Source organism: Brachypodium distachyon, chromosome 3, assembly GCF_000005505.3.
Source record: "Brachypodium distachyon strain Bd21 chromosome 3, Brachypodium_distachyon_v3.0, whole genome shotgun sequence".
In the NCBI taxonomy this organism is placed as follows: Eukaryota; Viridiplantae; Streptophyta; class Magnoliopsida; order Poales; family Poaceae; genus Brachypodium; species Brachypodium distachyon.
This window is the reverse complement of record NC_016133.3, coordinates 38,689,532-38,710,371: the sequence shown is the minus strand read 5'-3', so window position 1 is coordinate 38,710,371 and position 20,840 is coordinate 38,689,532. Positions and strand designations below refer to the sequence as shown.

At 48.7% G+C, this 20,840-nt stretch overlaps 2 protein-coding genes across 2 annotated transcripts; one reads left to right on the top strand and one right to left on the bottom strand.

Moving 5' to 3' along the window:
- Positions 1–2,547: 2,547 nt before the first annotated feature.
- Positions 2,548–4,487, bottom strand: LOC100826992 (protein COFACTOR ASSEMBLY OF COMPLEX C SUBUNIT B CCB1, chloroplastic). Its single transcript, XM_003574470.3, has 4 exons — positions 4,194–4,487; positions 3,849–3,973; positions 3,142–3,294; positions 2,548–3,050 (listed from the first exon to the last, which is right to left on the bottom strand). Exons 1-4 carry the CDS (start codon positions 4,470–4,472, stop codon positions 2,864–2,866), a joined length of 744 nt encoding a protein of 247 aa, XP_003574518.1. The 5' UTR covers positions 4,473–4,487; the 3' UTR covers positions 2,548–2,863.
- Positions 4,488–5,917: 1,430 nt separating this feature from the next.
- LOC112271857 lies at positions 5,918–7,643 on the top strand. The gene is made up of 2 exons (XM_024462056.1): positions 5,918–6,016; positions 6,113–7,643. Exon 2 carries the CDS (start codon positions 6,595–6,597, stop codon positions 7,534–7,536), a length of 942 nt encoding a protein of 313 aa, XP_024317824.1. The 5' UTR covers positions 5,918–6,016; positions 6,113–6,594; the 3' UTR covers positions 7,537–7,643.
- The last annotated feature ends 13,197 nt before the right edge of the window (positions 7,644–20,840 follow it).

The window sequence follows — 20,840 nt, the reverse complement described above, 5'->3', positions numbered from 1 at the left end:
TTAAAAAATGTCCGCTCGTTCACTTAGTACAAGATTTGTAACATAGGATAAAATAAACGACATTTTTTATGGATTGAAGGGAGTACGTAATTTTCTGAAAAATTTACAGTTTCACTTTTTCAAAAAGTACTGGGACCCATGGATCCTGGCCTGAAGCCAAAACGGGAGACTGTGTGACCGTTGACTTTTAATGCATCAACAAACCTTAATTATCCGCTTGTAAAATTGTAAAGTACCCATGATCTTCTAATTAAGTTGTTATAAGTCCACTTTACCAGACAACCAGTAAGATGACTAAACTGTCCAACTACCAATGTTAGAAATATTTGGCAGTGTCTTATTTTTTTTAGTATTTGTTAGGACGACGCGCGCTGTGGTCATACAAATTCCTGTCCCACGTCGAAATGTTTGGTGCGGCATCAACATTAATTGCCTGCAAACTGTCGACAAGCAAGCTATATATCTGAGTCTAATTAAATAATTAAGGACCTGTAAACTATAGCTTATGGTCAGGCGGCATATGGAACAAATCTGTCAACTAACCTGTAAAGCAAAACCACTAGATCTCCAGTGATATCCATGCACATTACTTTTATATATGCATGTCTAGTAGTAACACAAATCTGGAGCACTAGCCATATTGCTTTACCCATAATATCCGGAGCATGTAGTTCAGTGCTTAGAGCATGCATGCATTATTCTTGCAGCAGTAATTAAATACCATACAAAATGTTAGTGCATGCACGCTGCCTGAAAATGATCAGCCCAGACAGCTTGTCACGTAGTGCGGATTTGATTTAGGTCAGCTCTGCAGTGCAAAAGTTGGATTTGCGAGTGCCCTAAATAATGTGCTCCTGCAGAGATTATACACATGCATGCATGCAGCTAGCCACAATCAGTTCTCAATTCAGTTGGCACTTGACAGTTCCTCATGGAGTCATGGCACAATAAAACTAGCTTGATTGACAGGAGCTGTGACTGATGCGCCAATGCGACGCCAAGGAAAAATAGCCCCTCTTGATTCCCGGTTGAGCTATACACAACTCGATTGTGTACACCTTGTCGTCATTCTCCGAGCTCCTTCATTTGTCCATGACCATGAACGATCAGATGAGCGGAAAAAATAACCTATTGCCTCTGATCCAAAATAAGTGTCGTAGTTTTGAACCGTTCAAAAATGCGACACTTATTTTGGATCGGAGAGAGTATCAGGAAATGTGTTGTGAATTGTGAATCTGAATCTTGAGTCTATCAAATTGTTCTCGCTTCAATACCTAGCAATCAATCAGTAAGCCGATATATATTCAACGGAGAGAACCTGATTCTCGGGACACCCCAGCGAAGTTCGCTAGCAAAAATGCACCTGGCCTTGTTCTGAACGTTAGTATGCAACGTATCTGAGAAAATGATCGAATGCTATTTAGCCACGCCCGAGGCCAAGAATCCACCACCAATCCACCTGCCTATCTAGCGGCTAGCTGCAGCATTAGCATTCTTACGCCAGGAAGAAGAGGTAAGCAGACAGAGGGTGATCTCATCTGCTCGATCTAGAGATTTTTTAGATCTCGACACATCTGTCGCGCTCTTTCTTTCGGCGCGAGAGGCTGCTGCTGCTGATGAACTACCAAGCTGAAGTTCGATAGACAACACGTAAAAGAATATATGCGCTTTCTGAATTTGGTAAACCCGGATGAGGTTCGGTACTCATCGACCACAGATGGACCGACAACATATCCATCCACCTTTTCTTTTTTCTCATGCGCGCGTACGTGTCTCTCCCGGGATGAACCAAGAACATCGATTCCATCTATACGGCGCATTCGACGACAGACTGCCCCCTTTTACGCGTTAAACAAAGGAAACTTTCATTTTTCGGAGGGATGGGTGAAGAGAGAGACGGGCTGTCCAGAGCAGAAAGGCCAAAGCCCGGTAGAAGAAACAAACCGTATGCAGAAACTTCAGGGAGGATGGCCAAAATTCAAGAGACCAGCAACCGTAAGGAGTTTAGAACTAGCTTCTGGCTGCAATAATTTCTGCATGAACAAGATCATCGGCTGTACATATTTTGATATCAGTTGTAGCAGAGTTTGTGCCATGTACACCACTATTCTGAAGAAAAAGCAGAGTTCAGAATTTATTTTTTTAGAGAGAAGCGGAGAACGGGACAAGGCCTAGGTGGTAACATGTCAAATATAGACTTCTGATCGTGAGTTGATTACATTTTCTTTGATGCTTGCACGATTCAAATCCTGGATTCTCTGAAAGCTGAACAAGTCTAGTCTGCGCCAAATTGAATGACAAGCTATTCACATGTCTATTCTTTTTTGTTAACAGTGCTCACATAACTATCTTGCCATGACATCATTAAGATATCAACTAGATTTGAGTTCCCACAAAATTTCCTTTCGAAAAGAACACTTGGCGCATAAGCAAGATATATTGTCCTGATGACCTACGCTGATGTAATGGTACTGGGATTTATAGTCAGGATTTCATAACTACTATTGATGGCAAAAATTAATTACTGCAAATGCATCAGGTCCAGTGTTTTCTCTTCAATTTCCTCCATCCTTCTCATTTCTATTAAAAATTATTTCCATCTGTCATAGAATCCCCAACTTCCTTTCTCCACAAAAAACTTGTCCCACAGGGTAATAATGCATTATTGTTCTAGTATGGCCAACACTCTCCTTACAATTTTACACATGATGATAATTTCTATTTCTTGAAGCCAAGATGCAGATTTGCCCGTACAGTACATATTCAAAACATACACCCTCCCCTCCTCTCTCACATTCAGTTTGCTTCACAGGAAAGCCTTGTTTTTCAGCCGTTTGTCTGGTTCCGGATATGAAGCTACGGGTCATGTTTCAAATATTCCCTTCACATATATCATTCCCTTCTCACTGAACTTGAGTTCCTTTCTCATCTGCTCAACCTGTACATCATCGCCTCGCACAAGAACCTCAGATACGTTCCCGTCGTCTGACAAGACCATCTTCACCTTGATCTCTTCTTTCCTTGATGCTTTTGTCCAATAGTACACTCCCCTGGACAATTGAGAATGGATAGTTACTACTTACTACATATATATTGTAAGTTTCATTCTGAATTACTGCTAGTAGAGTTGGAGAGACATACGCCAAGGGGCTTAAGGTCATAAGCCAGAACCAGTTGTTGCCACCTTCTGGGACTGCAATTGAAAGAACAAGCCCAACGCTCCCGAGGCTAATGCAGGTGCAAAAGGTTAGAAGTGCTGCTTGTCCTCTGCTTGGTATCATTCTGCCCTCGAAGCTGTTCGGACACATCAAGTATCTCAGTTTGAGTTTTCAATGCAACTTCATGTAAAATTAAAATAAATAAGCTTGTGCAGATCACAATACATAAGCATTGGTGATTATTACAACTTTCACACTGCATGAATGACATGTAATTGTTGCACAGCAATCATAAGACTCAGATTTCTTTTTTTTTTAAAAGCCATGAATCAGATATTAGATGCTATCTTCCTACAACTGCCAACTGTAACATAATGTAAATGTAAGTAAAGGACTGCCAAGTAACAAGTTTTACTCATGTGTTAGGATTTGGGCAATCAATTTGTGTGTCTGAAAAAACAAATTACATGTCAAACACCAGGGTCGACTTCAATCTTCACATAAATCTGTGAATGGACTGCAACATTTTTGACTGGGAAGAGAACTAAAAAGCACAAAAACACTAGTAAAGCGACGCTGTATGCATTCCTCAAGTTTTTAGCCACACAGATACTGAAATACAGTCCAATGGTTCTATTTTCGACCCTTGCAGAGAGCATTGCCAAGGTAGGAGAACAGCATTCCACTTACGTGATGACCTCGCCACGGTCAGAGACGGTGAAACTGTTACGGGTGAAAAAAGACAGGATCTCCCCAGCCACCAGATTCGGCGCCATCGGCTGCCCTTCCTCCTTCACAAACGTCTTCTGCACAATCTGCACCGCACAGACGACAACAGGTTTAACTATCTCTGGCCAACAGACAAACAACACATCCAAGAAAGAAAAAGAAAAGAAAAACACGAACGTGAGAATACCATCAGCAGCAACACTTCAGTCGCTATCAAAATTTTATAATCAGGAACAGAGCACAGATGGACGAGGTCACGAGGCCAAGGAAGCAAGCAACGAGAAGGAGTAAAGGTATGGCAGAGACCTTGGATTTGACGGACCGTTTGATGAGCGACCAGAGGCCCGGCACGGAGAGCACGAAGAGCCCGAGCGACGTGTAGTAGCTTGCCTGCGAGTACCCGGTCCCGACGGCGGCGTCGAGGAGGACGGCGGCGCGGTCGAGCGACGCGCGGGCGGGGACTAGCCGGATCCGTCTTCTCGTACCCGCTCGGCGTCGGGGCCAGGCGACCGCGCCGGCCGCCGCTGCTCGCGGCGGCGCGGCGCGGAACGGCAGGAGGACGCGGCTCGTGGTGGTTGCTTCCATTTGGTTGGGGATAAGACCGGGCGGACAAGTAGCCACTAGGACTCTTGCGTTCTTTCGGTTGGAGGGCCCGCATGTAAGTGGCTAGATGATTGCTTTTGGGGAGCACAAGTTGGGAGGAGGGGAATGGGACACGTGGAAGAATATGAGCTTTCAAGTTTCAACTTCTTTGCTAAGGGCCGACCCAAACGGATCTTTTTTGCGTCCGTTTTGGTCCGGGTCGCGAGACAGATAGAAAAAAGTCTCGGTCCAGCCTTCGTCCGTTTAGGTCGGGCCGCACGTCCAACAGTGTCACCCATTTGTGGTCATTTGATACAATTCAATAGACCAAAAATTAAAACAAACGTTCGGAATTATTGCAAATCATCCAAATTACAAATCATATCTTCGGAATTATTCCAAATCATTCAACACAAATAATGCAAATAAACAAATATAGTCCAAACATTGAAATAAATAGGAAATCCACTACTGATTTCCAACATGCTACCACAAATGCTCAACCAAATCATCTTGCAATTGGTTGTGAGTTGCCCGATCCCGAGTTTCATGATGAGTATGGAAAAACTGTTGAAAAGATGCCGGTTCAGGTTGGGGTTCAACCAAATCACCGTGGAAATCCCACTCTTGATCATAAATGGAATCCGCTGCACCTCCGAGGCCAGGAAGGCCATGGGAGGCGGACGGCCGAGGTCACCTGGAGATCGCCTAGATGCGTTTTTATTTCGTGTCATTTCAATTGTGTGACGACGCGAGCGATATTATGACTTTGTTTTGGCAACCGTATAGTAGGCCATTCATCGACATAGATACATCTCTCTCTCTCTCTTGGTTTTTTACTCCCTCCTACCGGAATTGATTTTGTACTAAATCAACAAAAAGTAATTCCGGCCGGAGAGAGTAATAGTTTTCAATGATTGTTTTTGTGACTGTTTTTACATGTTTTAAAAGGGCGAAGTGAGCAAAAAGTGAGGGAAAACTAAAAACTGGTAAAATTTGTCACAAAGTTTCCTTAAATCTAGTAAAATCTGACCAAGTTTTTTTTAAATCTGGTATAAACTGTCACGAGAAGGTTTTTGTTTGTTACTTTGTGTCATTTACTCTGGTGGAAACAATAGGCCCAAACATAGTTTTTCATCCTGGAGATGAAGACCATCTACCTTCACATGACACTTCGTCATCATTAACTATTGATGATCAAACGGGCCCCTAGCAAGTAGTTTTACCATTTACAGATCATTATGCGATGTAATGTGGACACATTCGGCACCCGCTAGCTTAGAATAGTTTAATAAAGCAAGTTTAGCTAGTTCAGTTCAAATAGATACAAAAGAGGGGAGCTGGCAATCCTATGTGGCCACGTCGAGTGAATACAAAGAAAAAACATGGCCGGCCGCGGTTGGTCTATAAGAGGAGCGACAAGGCTGTGCTTCTTCTTCCCAGAGGCTATCAGTAGTTTTCCTCTTCCTCCTTCGCCATATGCTAGGCAATTAATTCGTGTTCCTCCTGTCGACTACGTGATATATTAGTCCTAGTGCCTGCAACAGGTATCTAAAAGTTTCTGTGTGATCTGCCCCTATTCTCTTTCGTCACTCTTCGTTTCCAGTTTTCTGTACCAGCTGTTTAATTACCTCAATTTTCAGATGGCTGATTGGAGCATGGAACCTCAAGTCTTTATTCCTTGCAACTTTCAGCAGGCCGATTGGTCCCTGGAATCCGCTTTGTGGGTTCCTGGCCTCCCTGTGTCGTGTGAGCCCGAGTCCACTGAGATGACATGTTTAGAAGAAACATTTGTCCCAGCTAGCTCTAGCAGAGGACAGCAGATGCTCCGCAATGCACCTAAACCCATAATCACTGATGGTACAGTAATTCGTCAGTTCCAGATAGATTCAGATGAGCTTCAGGGTGATATCACGCTGTTCGTAGATAAGATGTATAGGTACCCTCCGGTCATTCGAGGTCTCACCGAGCGGTACACCGTTCCCACGGTCGTGTCCATCGGTCCCTACCACCGTGACCGTGCCCTACGCGGCGGCCCCCTCAACGAGGCGGAGGAGGCCAAGTGTATGGCCGCCTACAACGTTCCCCTCTACGAGAAGGTATCCTTGACGACGAGTTCCTGCCTATGATGTTCTTTGATGCTTGCTTCTTGGTGCAGTTCATGATTGCTTATGCTAAACCGGATGACGAGATGCCAAAAGATAATGTCTGGTTGTCCAGTTACTTCGACCGCAACTGCTTTGACATCTTGCATGACGTCTTGCTGCTTGAGAACCAGGTCCCGTGGATCGTGGTTCAAACCATCATGTGGTTCACCCCCGACATCAACATGCACTTGCAGGGCTTCGTTTCTAAGTTGCAGGGCTGTCTGCAAGATCGCCAGGATCTCGAGATCAGTACTGATGTCCTGGATGGTGTCACACGGCCGCCACATCTCCTCGGGCTATTCCAAATGTGTATCGTAGGAAGCAACGAGTCTAGTGTAGGCGACCTGATCAAGCCATTTTCTGTTAGCGCCATTGAGCTGGCGAAAATCGGCATCACGCTCGCACCCAACAAGACAACAGAGCCTGCAAAGGTTTCCAGGATTAACATCAGGGAAAGTAGGCTCACTGCCGAGCTTGAAATGGCACCCTTGTCCCTAAACCATCTATGTGCATCCGTCCTGGTCAACATGGCAGCTTTGGAGTTATGCTTGCCACATCATTTCACTATAGGAGGGATCGAGAAGTATGCTGTCTGCTCATACCTCCGCCTCCTCGCCATGTTGATGGACCGAGGCGAGGACGTGCACGAGCTGCGAGCAAAGAACGTGCTGCATGGAGGAGGACTAACCAACAAGGAGGTCCTCCACTTCTTCTCCACTCTTCAGTGCCTGCGCCCTGGACCTTTGTATTATCGCACCCTTCAAAAGATTGAGACCTACCGTCAAGACAGGCCGCTACGGGTCAAGGGGTATGCCTTTTTATACAAGTATCTAAAGAAGATTCTCGTGGCGTTCTCCGTCGTTACCGGACTGAGCGGTATCACGGGGATGTTCATTACAGCTCTTAGGAAGGGTAGCTAGCACTATCAGTAAGCAATGCTTGCTTTACGACGATGTGATCCATGTACTGGTCGATGTTCTAAGCTCTAATTTCCTTTTGGTAAAATTCCTTGTATCTGAATTCCATTTGATGCGAAGTAATCAATTTCTAGGGTGTGTGTGCAATTATAAATTGTCAGTTGGCATTTGGCAATGCGTCGTAACTGATTTGGAAATATTATGTGTAATCACTGTTATTAAACTCGCTTGGGAGGCCATCAGTTCATACAGCACTTGTTGTACCATCAGTCTGCTGGTAGCTAGCCTGACACCATAACCTCCCCAAAAGGGAAGCCCTTCTCTGGTTGCGAGTTCAGTTTCTTCAAGATTTGAGCAGCGCCTTGTATCCCTCTGGCAGCAGAAAACACGATATTGCTACGCTGTTTACAGCGACAACACCAATGCTCTTCTCCAGTTGTGTGAACAAAGGATCCCACATTATCACCCATTCACCCCTTCTGCTGGTGTTCTCTAGAAGCCAACACTGGTACTCGAATGTCACATCGGTTCTCTTTGAGAAGTCAGCACTTGGGATCCACTAAAGAACATTGGTCTTTTACCCTCTCGAGTCCAAAAATCCTGGCTGTGTGCATTGATCGATGCAGAGGCTGGAGTGTTTCCCTAATTTTTTAGAAAAAGAAGAGTTCAAATATCCACACTGCCATATACAGTGTCAGCATATTTCTGAACAAAATTGATAGTGTCCCTGATCTTTTAAGATTACATAAATTAACTTAGAACAAAACTTAACAACAAATTATTATGTAGTTGAGGGATTGTATAATATGCTTGTGATAGTGGCAATTAGTAGTGTGCATCTTGTCGTGAGTGAGTGTATAATATTTCTTTGTTACAAAATGTAGGACGCATAACTTATGTTGGCTGTCAAACATTTTCAAGTTTTATAGCAAAAAAGTTAACATTTATCATGTCAACAAAGATATTATGAAAATATATTTCACAACGAATCGAATGATCATCATTTGACACCGTGGATGTAGCATACTTTTTGTTATAAAAATGGTCAAAATTTAGAAAGTTACAAAATTTAATGGGTCCTATATTTTAAAACGGAGGAAGTATGCTCGTGATAGTGGCCACCACTGTGCATCTTGTCGTGAGTGAGTGCTAGCTAGACACTCCAAATATAAAATGTTTGGTGGCAAGTACAATATGGTTAGAGTAACTACTGCGCATCTTCCTTTAAAAAACTACTCCTGCATAGTGAGCGAGTACTAGGTAGACTCACCAACTACGACATGGTTAGTAGTAACTTAACTATTCTGCATCTTGTCGCGTGTTGTCCCAAAAAAAAAAGAGAAAAAACTCTGCATCTTGTCGCGAGTAAGTGAGTCTGTGAGTGAACCATATGCATGTGGGTGCGTGCTGACATGCACGAGGACAACAGTATAAACGATGCCATAAGCTAAGTGGACAACAGTATAAACGAAATCCAGTTGAGTGTTACTGTATGATTTTGACCAGACATGTATGTATCTATTTTTAAAAAAGCTTTTCTACAGTACTCCATAATTAATTTGAACCGTTCAGTTTTTTATCTAATGACCAGGATTTGTTAATACTCCTCAATACTCCAATTTAGAGGTGTGGAGTATTAGGAGGGAGTATCAGGAATCAGGAGCAAAAACGTAATCCAACCCACTGCATAAACAGCCGACAGTTTCTCATTTTCTCCAATCTCCCCATTGGTCAATTCTCCCCGTCGATGTGTTCGCCCGCCGTAGACCACCTCCCAGAGCTGAGCTCCCACTGCCGCCGCCTCTGGTGCTTTCCGTTGCTTTTGCGCGCGTTCGACCGCCGATCGCAGACTGCCTCCCGAGAAATGAGCAGCGCGGGATGGTTGAGGCTTGAAGCGGCGGAGTTCTAAGGCCGTGAGGCGGGGCTACACGTTGTGTTCGTCGGCTCGTCGCGGCCACACAGAGAGCTCACTGCTTCTTCCTGTCGCCACGTGCGCCCTGCCGTGCCTGGGCCCCGACGGCCGCCACCACGCAGACGTCGTCGTCGAGATAGCCGTAGGCGAGCGCCACAGCAAGCAAGAGCGCAGCGCAGAGAAGCAACATCTAGAATGGTGACCTTCGGTCGCGTGAAGAGCGTCGCCAAGGCCCAACCCGGCAGTGAGGCACGCCCCCTGCAGCACGAAGGCAAAGGCGTCGGTCGCGAGATAGCCTCATCAGGCGGCGACGATAACGTCGATGAGAGGTCGCCGGAGGACGACTCGACGGTGGTGACCTTTGACCATGGCCGTCTCGGAAGGATCAGAAGAGTTCTTTGATTCAGTATAATACCAGACCATGGTTGCGGGCTGGTATCAGTAGTACATCATGTGTATGTTGGTTTTGCCGTTTGAACTGAGATTTCGTTGACACACGCTGTCATAATTAACCACGGCTCTACGAGCTCATAGTTAGGCACTTTACCTCCTTGTTTATTTATATGTACAAGTGTTTAATTCATGCATGTGTCATTGGTTGTTATCTAATTTTGTCAATGTACGCTCTATTCTTGCTTGTCTGCAGAAAATCCATTCAGTTCATAGTGTTTCCTTGTGTGCCTAATTTATTCAGCTTTAATCAACACAGAGTGACATGTGACAGTAATCTCATCTCCTCTGTGGTCCGTACTACATCTCTGCAGCACGAAAGAAAAAGCAAAGCACGCCAATGTGATACAATTTGCACAAATGGTATAATGCACATGCAGCAAAATACTGTAGATGTTTGGAAACAACCAGTTCTCTCCTGCAAAGCTCCTGCAGGTGCAAACAAAATTCGAACACCTTGCGTGCATACACCGCACCCACGGGAGAAAAAGAATTAACAAGCTGGAGGTGAACGTGGAGAAGGGGAGACGCATAGGAGACTGTCCTCGGCGACGGCATCTCGCTGCTGGAGTGGAGGGTTGCAGCGGCGGTGAGGGAGGGAGGACTAGTGGAGGAGCTGTCGGCGGCGTCAGTGGTAGTAGTTGGGTGTGAGATAGCCGAACATGGCATTGGCCTTGGCGTACTTGAGCGCCACCTTGGCGTCTGAACCTGTAGATGACCCGACACACGTGGGACTCCTAGTACACCCGGATGCCGTCGATGTCCAGCGACCGGAAGCGTGCGAACCGCCTTCAGCGACGCCACCGACAGTACTTAATCATCAGCGCCGTCGGCGACGCCGTCCTTGCCGCCGGTGTATTCTTCTTGGCAGCCACCATCGCCGTCTTCTCCTTCATGCCAGGCCACGCGTCTTTCTGGTCCAGCCAGGCCTTCTTGTTGGTGGCCTCGAGCTTGATTTTCCTCTTGGAGGTCAGCTCCTTCTGCCGGTCAGACGGCCCGCGCTTCACGGAGCGACAAGGGGCCGTGGCGCGCGACGGCGGCAGTCCAGGATCGGTGGTGGTTGCAGGAGAGAGGATAGGAAAAGATCGAGGGAGGGGGAGACGAGAACCAGAGGAAGAATCGCGGTGCCAATTAGATTCCCCCCTTTCAGATTTTTTTTTACTAATGTGAAAACGTGCAAAGACTGGAATCCCCTTCTCTAATACTCCATCAAGGCTAGATGGAGTATTAGGTACGAGAGAAGCCGTCTTTTAAAAGACGTCTAGATACATGTAATATTTCGACAACAATTTATGATTGGAGGGACTACATGGTATCGGGAAATTCCATCACCGATCCAACGCGGCGCCACTGGTAACCCGACCACGCCCCGGCCAGTCCCCAATGACCCTCCCCACCACGATCCCCGTCCGGAATCGAGCTAGGCCGCTGCCGCCTCCTCCTTCTGGAACTAAGACGGGTGAATGACAAGTGGGACACCTCAGTGAGATGTACTTCCTCTGTCCCTAATTAATTGGCGCCGGCCTTTTTGCAAAGAAATCCCTATAAATTTCCGAAATAAACCGTCATTCGAACGGGCACACGGAGAGCACGTTGTTCCGAAGACGGCGGCGAAAGGCGAGAAGATGAGCCTCACGATGACGTGCCTTGACCTGGAACTGCTCTTCCCGGCGGGTGGCACCGGCAGAAGGAGCGGCGAAGGAGACGATCCCCCGGAGAGCGGGGCATTGGCGTCATCGTAGCCGAGGGCATTGGAGGAGAAATGCTCCTGCAGCTAACCTTCCCATATCTACGTACGTATACGCTGCTGCAGTGCTGCTATTCTAAGCTATCCTACCACCCAGACATTGGTTGCATCCACGCGCGCGATCGCCAGCTCGGAGAAGTTTATAAGGGATCAGGTGGTAAGAGTAGCGGGTTTTATGCTGCTGCAGATGCTTGAATTGTGGTGAGGTGGTTGTGGAGTTTGTTCTGAGTAGATAGGCTCAAAGCGAGATTTCCGAGTGTTGCAACTGAGTAGATTTGGCTCCTGTGGCGTCTGAAACAAATTAAAGATGGAGGTGGATGAGGGTGGCATTGCCAGCCAATTCAAGAGCACTCTGCAGTGCTGATGACGATCGAGGTAAATGCGCAAAGCACCCCGGGCCGGGACCGGGAGGAGTGCAACATGCTGTGGCTCCTGTCGCGTCTGAATCGAAGATGGAGGTTGATAATGCCAGAATTTCGGAGAAAAGAACCTACGGCAGCACCCGTGGAACGTGAAATTAATTAAGACTAGCAGGTGTGCCCGCGCGTTGCTACTGGTTAACAAAATCACAAACTATTTATTTTTATTTTCTGTGTAGGCAACTCATGGCACTGTCGAGATAGGCATGCGGGTGTGGTGGCGTCGGTTGTTAGACGGAGTATGATAAATCATGAAAAAAACTGAAAGAAAAAAAAATAACAGGCAGCGACATATTAGTTGTAATTTTAACGAAATTAACCTACGGCTTCGACCGTACCATCACCACCAACTCCAATTTAATATATTGGTATAGATAAAGGAAGGCGATGGCAGACTGCTGAATCAAGAGGCTGCTGCACTACAGCCTACACCTGCTGCTGCCCTTCCGGTGAGAGCGGATGCGGGGGAGTGCTTGGTGGGGCGCTAGGTCCTTTGGCAAGACCGTTTCACTTTCACAGTATGGAAGATGTCATCCTATCCTATGATAGCACTACTGATGCATACAGTGTGGTGTTTTGAGGACGAACAAGAGAGTGGGTCTGCCTCAGATATATGTCTCACGCAGGGATACTGATACTTCAAGCAATTCATCAGGTTTCACAATTTCACTAAAGAAGCTCCATCTGATCTGATCGTTCAGGCAGAGGAATCCATTAGTTATCTCTTTCTGTTTATAAATTCACGCAGGAATAGTTGCACACTGAAGGATCGCAGGAAGTCACGGAATAGATAATATGATCTGGCAAACATAGACAAAGTTCCAGACGTGGCACATCCCTTCCTTCACTTATTTTGTCTTCTAGCTCCTTTCTAGAAGGTACTTTCTAGCCGCCAGATGACGTTCACTTCAACTTGATCACCATCGACCACTTTTTTGACTCCTAATTCTACGGGGGAACTCTAGACGTTCTTCGCTCCTAATTCTACGGCTGCAGTCTAGACAGAATTTCGAATTCTTGTCCTCTTCTTGGCTGTCAGAGGTTGTGATTACTCTTAGGTCCACCTCTATGCGGAGTTTGAAATGTCGACCATCTGGCAATGCAATCATGTGTGGTCCAAGTGGAAGAATGCACGTGGAACCACAGTCCACGTGGAACCACAGGGCAGGGACAAGCTCCCCCCTCGTTCACAACTGAAGAGATGGACGCTTTTGCTCCCATAGTCAATGGCAATTGCCTCACGCGGAGGCTGTACCACCTCAATTATCTGCATCCATAGTGCTGGCGGTTAGATCATGCATAGAGGTCTGCTGTGCCGTTCATCTGCAATTTGGTTTACTGTGTATTGTACGAGGGGGGAGAGATGATTACCAGAAAAAAATACTACTTTATGTCTAGCAGACTGCTTTGACGTGACCTTCTGTCCTCCTCATGACACCTTTTTTTTCCTTCGTTTCTTTCTCTACTTTCTACCTAGCACAGTTTTATTTTTTTTCTTGTTGCTTCTCTATGTTTTTTTTTTGTAGATGAAAATTTTGGGGAGCCATTTATTTATTTTTTACTAATTTTATTCTTTGGTACATATTTCATCGCGTCAGGTACATGTACACCAAACATAGTACAAACTGTACCTTAGCAATTTTTAAGTACATTGTGGTACCTTATAAGTTTTTAAGTACCTCGTGTATATGAACTTGTGAGATGAGTACATCGTATGCTACATCCAATATATTACGAAAAAATCACAGTACAAGCATATCTCCAAACTTGGTACCTCTTATCAGACGAGTACATAGTAGGTACATCACATGTACCTTAACAATTACCTCGTCATATCAAGATTACATCAACTCATAGCAATCACCAAGAAACAAATAATAATACAGAGAATACATGAACTTGTGAGATGAGTACATCATATGATACAACACATATATCACGAAAAAATCACAGTATAAGTATCTCTCAAAACTTGGTACCTCTTATGAGACGAGTACATCGTAGGTTCATCACATGTACCTTAACAATTTTTAAGTACCTCGTCATGTCAAGAGTACATCAACTCATAGCAATCACCAAAAAACAAATAATAATACACAAAATAAATTTTAGAAGGTACGTAAAGCACAGAGGTACATGGAAAATTAGTATCTCCCATGGTACACGATGGTACTAAAACATGAGAGCACAAACATTCAAAAAAATCTCCCATGATACATGATGGTGCTAAAAAATCGGAGCACAAACATCTCAAAAAGAAACCACAAGACTCAAAAGAAGAAACCACAAGAAATCACGGCGGCCCGGGGCGGCGGTAGAGGAGGCCGAGACCAATCGACGGGGATGGGGACGGAGGCCGAATGAATCCCGGAGGGCAGCCGGGGCTGAGTCCACGGCCGGCGGGCGGCGACCGAGCCCCTCACCTCCTCTTCCCGGTTCCAAGCCAGCCACTGACCTCCTCCTCTCCCCATCTCCAAGCCAACGACGTCTCCCCTCACTTCCTCCTTTTCCCCGCTTGCGGGGCGGCCGAGCGCCCGAGCACACGGCTCACGGAGGCGGCTGCGGGAGAGACGAGCTTAGGAAGGAGACAAGAGCCCAGAGAAAAAGTTGGACCAAGTACTAATCACAGGCAGAAATACAGAAGGATTAAGAGAAAACACTGGCCACGTGGTTGGACAATACGATGGGGGTAGATAGTTGGAGTGACACCTTGTGGTTTGATGCAATTACCTTGATGCTACCATACACAGCGCGGCTTCTCGAACTGAGGTCTTTGAGGTTCAACCTGACCTCAACATGGGTCTCAACGGCTTCCGGAATCACCAATTAAGTATGTGATCCATGTTGAGACCCTTGTATAGGATGCCAGTGATCTCTGGCATCCTATATGGTCCAGTGAGTACCAAATCCATTCCTTCCTACACATGAAAGCATGAATGTGAAGGGTTTTAATTTATTACAATATATAAAGTATGTAAAGAGGCATAAAGCATGTAGTAGATATAACATACGGTAGCTAGTGTATACCTCTTGTACTTCCCCCTCGAGCGCCGTATAGATGACTGCACATTGGTTCCAGTCAAGGGCGTTGATAGCGATAATACGGAAGTTTGCACGAATGGCCAACAATTGCACCGCACGTGCACATGACTTAATTTCATCACCGCAATCCTCCGAGGCAAATGTAGGCATCATCCTCACCTCCGTCACCGTCCTCACGCTACTACTGAAAGGTTTATTAGTAACGGTCGAAAAACAATATCAATAACGGTCGGGGCCGCCGTTGCTAACTTCGTGTTATTGATGATGGGTATCATCAGTAACGGTTGCTCCATCATCAGTAACGGTCGCAGTGACCGTTACTGATGTATATATACATCAGTGGCGGGCGGGCTGACACGACCGTTACTGATGTATATATCATCAGTAACGGTAGAGTGTCGACCGACACTGATTCATTTTCGGTATTTAAAAAAATAATTAAAATCACAGAAAATACACAGAATTGTATATACAGCACAGCACAGATTGTATATACAGCACAGCACATAAAAATACATATAAAGACGCATCACATCACATCACATCACATCACATCATTTAAACCATACAAATGTATATAAAGCCGCATCATTTAAAGCATATAAATAATACAAAAGTATCTCACTTCACGACATGGATTACAAAGTGTCAAAATTTCATAGAAGCATATAAAGAATACAAATGTATCTCATTTCAAGCTAGGTCCTAATGTTGTGGGTGAACCCTAAACACCACTTGTTCCACGCGTTCGTAGAAGTCCCCACTAGGCTTGATGACCTCATTGTTGATGAGATGGACGAACTCCCTTTGCATGTTATACACGACCCATTTAGGTCGGTGTCCCATTGTCATTCGGGGCTGCCAGTATTCTTCCATCGCCGCGACTGACCCCTTCCACTCAGGCTTGAACATGCTGGCATTCTCCTAAGGATGTGACATCAGTAGTAGCCACAGAACACACTACCGGGCGGCTGTTACTGGCAAGGGAACCTGTGGTTGTGGTGAGGCTCGTCTTTATAGCCTTTACCAGCTAGTTTTCCCTTAGTCGCCACTTTTCAGGCAATGTTAATGAGTTATTTGATGGGTTTCCAAAACCGACCTCGAACACCCTTCTTTAGAAGTAGTGAATCGAAGTAGTACACTACGGACCAAGGCAAACAAATGAGTAGTGTGATCCAATAGTCTCTGTTTTCAAAAGAAACAAACTTTAGTATCTAAGAGTGTATAAGAAAGACTGAATTAGAAAAACAGACGGTTCCATATATAAAATTGAACTTACTCCAAATTAAGGAAGAAGAGGATAAAGTCGTGGTTCGCGTATTTCTCGAGACATGCCACCAAGTATTTAGATGCAAGGGTTCTTGAGGCATCCTTTTCTGGCTCAAGACCGATGTCACCGTAGTTGAACATCGCGGGGTCTAGAAAGGCTACTTTTTTGACCTCCATTCGCCGCAGTTCTCTTATTTGGTAGGCAGACCACAGCCTTAAGAGGTTGATATCAAACTTTTGGTGGTTGAAGAGGTGGAACAGTTCGTTGAACTCCACACGAAAGAAGCCGCGCACCCGGGCCCGCGCCAGCGCCGACCTGGGTAGCGCGGGGGCCGGTGGCGCCGCGACTGCGCCTGCCGCCGACCCAATCCCAGTGGAGGAGGAGCCGGCAACAGGTACTGACCCCTCCCCTGGTTCTATTGTTTACGCTTCTCTTGCCGGTTGATCCGCATCCATGTTGCTTTCTTGATTCGCAGGTGAAGTCCAGACCGCGGCGGGCGCCCCGGCAACAGAGGATGGGACGGAGGAGGAGGCTCCTCCCGCAAGCTCGGTGGCCCCGCAAGGTACTCGTTCAGAGCTTCCTTGCGTTCATCACCTGGTAACTTATTTTATTTTTAGATCCTAAATCTTTTCTCTGTCGCAGACCCGACTGCGCCCACGACGGGAGCGGGCGATGCGGTGGTCGACCTCGGCTCCGACGTCGAAGGTGCGGGGGCGAGAGAGGAGCCGAGAGAGGCTCCCGCACCAAGCTCCACCGCACCGGACACAACGGTGGCGGCGCCCACCGCCGCTACCGAGGCGGAGCTCGGCGGCGCGTTCCGGGCCGTGCAGGACGATGACGCGGATCCCGCGGTCTCCCTGCAGGAGGCGCCTCCTGTCGGGGGCGTGGCAACTCCACCAGTCCCGCAACCCGTGGGCGCGGGTGTGGAGGAGGCTGCGGCAGGGGAGCAACAGGAGGCTCCGCCGCAGGGGGACGACGCCCCTCCCGGCCAAACAGTGGCGGCAGGGGCCTCGTCATCGTCCGCTGCTACCACCGGCCCAGATTTCGGCATCCTTGCCGGGCCGACTTGGGACCCAAGCATCTACGACCAGGGGCACCAGTTCCTTGACACCATCAAGGAGCAGCAACTGGCGTTCGTCACCTCCTTCAACCAGGTGAGGGTGTGCCACGAGCTCGCGAAGGGCCAGCTCGGCGAGGTGCGGCAGGCCGTCGAGAGGGAGCGGTAGGAGCTCTTCCGGCTGCGGGAGGAGACGCGCCTGGCCCGGCAAGCCAGGGATGAAGTCGTACCGCGCGAGGCGGAGCTCCACCGGCAACTGGAGGCCCAGCGTGCCAAGCACGAGCGAGCCTTGGACTCGCTGGCCGCAGTGCAGGAGAAGGCCAAGAAGGAGCACGAGGAGGTGCTCACTACGGCTAAAGCTCGCCTCAATGAGAAGAGCGAGCTGGTCTGTAGCTACCTCTCCCAGCTCCAAGGGCTGCGCACCAAGCAGGAGGAGCAGTCCAAGGCTGCAGAGGACGCGGCAGCGGCGTCGGCACGGCGGGAGAAGGAGCTCAACTCCGCCAAGGAGAAGAGCGCCCAACTCGAGTCCGAATTGGCCACTGCCCGGGGCGAGCTCGTCAAGATGGGCGAGGACAACATGGCCAAGGCCACGGAGATCTCGCGGCGAGGAGAACTCCTCCAGCAGGCCAAGAAAGCGGTGGTGCTGGTGCGCGGCAACCATGACAAGCTGGCGGAGCAGTGGCGGAGGGAGACCAAGAAGCTCCACGAGATCGCCCAGGCCGTGCATGACCTGCTGCCGAGGTTCGAAATGCAGGCCGCGAAGGTGGACGGCACGGTCGTCAGTACATTGATCCCCTTCTTCTCCGACATGGTGGGGAAACTCGGGGTGCTCGACGTGTGGATCTCCAAGTTCTGCGACGGGGAGATAGCCTCGTGCGCCAGGGAGATCGCTGAGACGATCCTCCCTCGGGTGCACCTCCACCACCCGGACTTCCCCTTCGAGACGCTGTGGGACGCCTGGTCGGACAGCGAGGATGGCCCCACTCACTGCAAGGCGGTGAACAGGTTCGTCGAGGAGGTGGCGGACCGGATGTAGAGGAAGCCGGAGCCGGAGGCGGATCCCCCAGCTGAAGACCCCGGCAACTAGTCACCGCAGCCCCCTGCCAGTCCTTGTTTTATCTTTGTGTCTTTGTTTTTGATTCCTGCAAGTACCGCGCTTGGCGCCGTTCGAACAATTATCATTTTATTAGCTCGTGTAATCGTTCACTGCTTTTTATGAATTTCATTCTCCGGTTCTACTTGGTACTTGTTTCTCCTTCCCGGGATTGACTCGCGGGGCGGATCTACTGGCCTTCGTGTGCTACGCCTTGTGTTGCCAGGGACTCGCGCGCGACATACTTAACCGGACCGAGGACCCGGGACGGACCTGCAGTGCCGACCTGGGGTCAAGTAGCGGCGGCGAGCCACTCCGCTTGCGGGATAGCTATCCCCAAGCATGCGCTACGGGACGGACCCGCGAGCCGCACGAGGAGCGCACTCCCCCCGCAAGCGTCCTTCTAACACCCTAGCCACACGGAGGGCTCAATCCACACCAGCGAGTTAATGCTAAGCGTCAGAAAGTTAGGTGATCAGGACCATGCACTTAGCTGTCTGTTCTCGCACTTGGAACGCTCGCTGGAGGGATGCGGCAGGAATGCTACCACAGCGTTTCCGCGGCAGCCCTCGCCTCGGAACAACCTGTTGGAGGGGTACGGCAAGGGCACGGCGGCAGTGCTCCCATCAGCGTTGAGCGCTGATGGCATGCATCACCACCGTGCCTCCGCGACCTCCCTCCCCTCGGAAGCTATCTTCTTGGCTTCGCTCTGAGTTGATCCATGGCCACCACACCCTTTTATAGGCGCGGCAAAGAACCTTGCCACCATGCGCGCCAAGTCACCGCGGCACACGTGGTGCCACACCCCTTGAAGTGCGGCAAAGGCCTTGCCACCATGCGCGCCAAGTCACCGTGGCACACGTGGCGGCTCCCTCCTGCAACAGGAGCCTCGAAGTGCGGTGAGGACCTTGAAGTGCGGTCACCACGCACTACTGGGCACCGCTAAATGACACAGCCCGTGAGTGGTCCACGAGCACCAAAGTGCGCCCGATTCCGTCCTTGCCCTGCATGTCAGATTCTTACCGAGCCCAAGATGCTGTAAAATTTTTCGAAATGCACGAAAAAGACGCAACAGAGATAGAGCACAGGTTACCCTCCTACCTCCCATCCCCCGGGCACAGAAGGGTCGATGCCAAACTTGGTTGTGACCACTCTTCCATTCCAGGTCGCAGCTTCTGCTTGATGCGCGTTGCGGGGAGCCCAGCAACGGCATGGGCCCGTGCCGAAGTGATCCAGCAACGGGTTTTTGTTTTCGAGGCTCCGGCAGCCCCCTGCTCACAACCAAGGATGGAACGAGACATCTGTGCACCTAAAGTAGGAGAAAGAAGAAAAAATATGCAAATAATCAAGACAACTTGAAACTCAGAAAAAAGCACTTATCTTTATTCATAGAAACTAGTGGTTTACAATCGGCGGTTGCCCGGCTACACTAGTTCGAGAGGCATGCTGCCGGAGCATCACCTGTGGGTCGGGCTCCGCCGCTTCACGGGTAGAACTTACGCAAGTGCTCAAGGTTCCAACTGTTTTGCACTGGCAAGCCTTCTTCGGTTCCAGCCGGACAGCCCCGGCCTGGTTACCTGCACTACCCGGAAGGGGCCCTCCCATTTCGGAGCCAGCTTGTTCCCAGCCTTCGTTCCTTGTATCTGGCGCAGGACAAGGTCTCCGATCTCGAGCTCTCGGGGACGGACCCGCCTGTCATGGTAACGGCGGAGTCCTTGCTGGTAGCATGCAGCCCGCACAGCAGCCCGGCATCGAAGTTCTTCGATGAAGTTTAGATCGTCAACCCTCTGCTCGTGTTGGCTATGCTTGCCGTACGTGCGTACTCGAGGGGATCCATGCTTGAGCTCGAGGGGCAGCACCGCTTCTGCCCCATAGACAAGGGCGAAAGGAGTTTCACCCGTTGCCCGGCTAGGTGTGGTCCTGATCGACCACAGCACAGGCTGGAGTTCTTCGACCCAGTGCTTCCCGTGGCCTTTGAGCTTGTCAAAGGTTCTCGTCTTGAGCCCCCGCAGCACCTCTGCGTTGGCTCGCTCCGCCTGTCCGTTGCTCCTCGGGTGAGCAACAGAAGCGAAGTGGATCTTGGTGCCCATGTCCTCGCAGTAGGCTTGGAACACGGCGCTCGTAAATTGTGTGCCATTGTCGCTGATGATGCCGTTAGGCACACCAAACCGGCACACAATGCCCTTGAAGAATTTGATGGCTGTCTGAGCGGTCACCTTCCGCACTGGCTCCACTTCCACCCACTTGGAGAACTTGTCGATGGCCACAAGCAAGTACTCGTAGCCGCCAACTGCTCTTGGCAACTTGCCGACGATGT

Excerpts from the sequence above, each read along its gene's own strand:
- LOC100826992 (XM_003574470.3), bottom strand. The coding sequence starts at position 4,472 with ATGGAAGCAACCACCACGAGCCGCGTCCTCCTGCCGTTCCGCGCCGCG. Across the intron at positions 3,295-3,848 it reads GACCGTGGCGAGGTCATCAC|CTTCGAGGGCAGAATGATAC; the intron begins GTAAGTGGAATG and ends GTGTCCGAACAG. Across the intron at positions 3,051-3,141 it reads ATGACCTTAAGCCCCTTGGC|GGGAGTGTACTATTGGACAA; the intron begins GTATGTCTCTCC and ends TCAATTGTCCAG.
- LOC112271857 (XM_024462056.1), top strand. The coding sequence starts at position 6,595 with ATGATGTTCTTTGATGCTTGCTTCTTGGTGCAGTTCATGATTGCTTAT.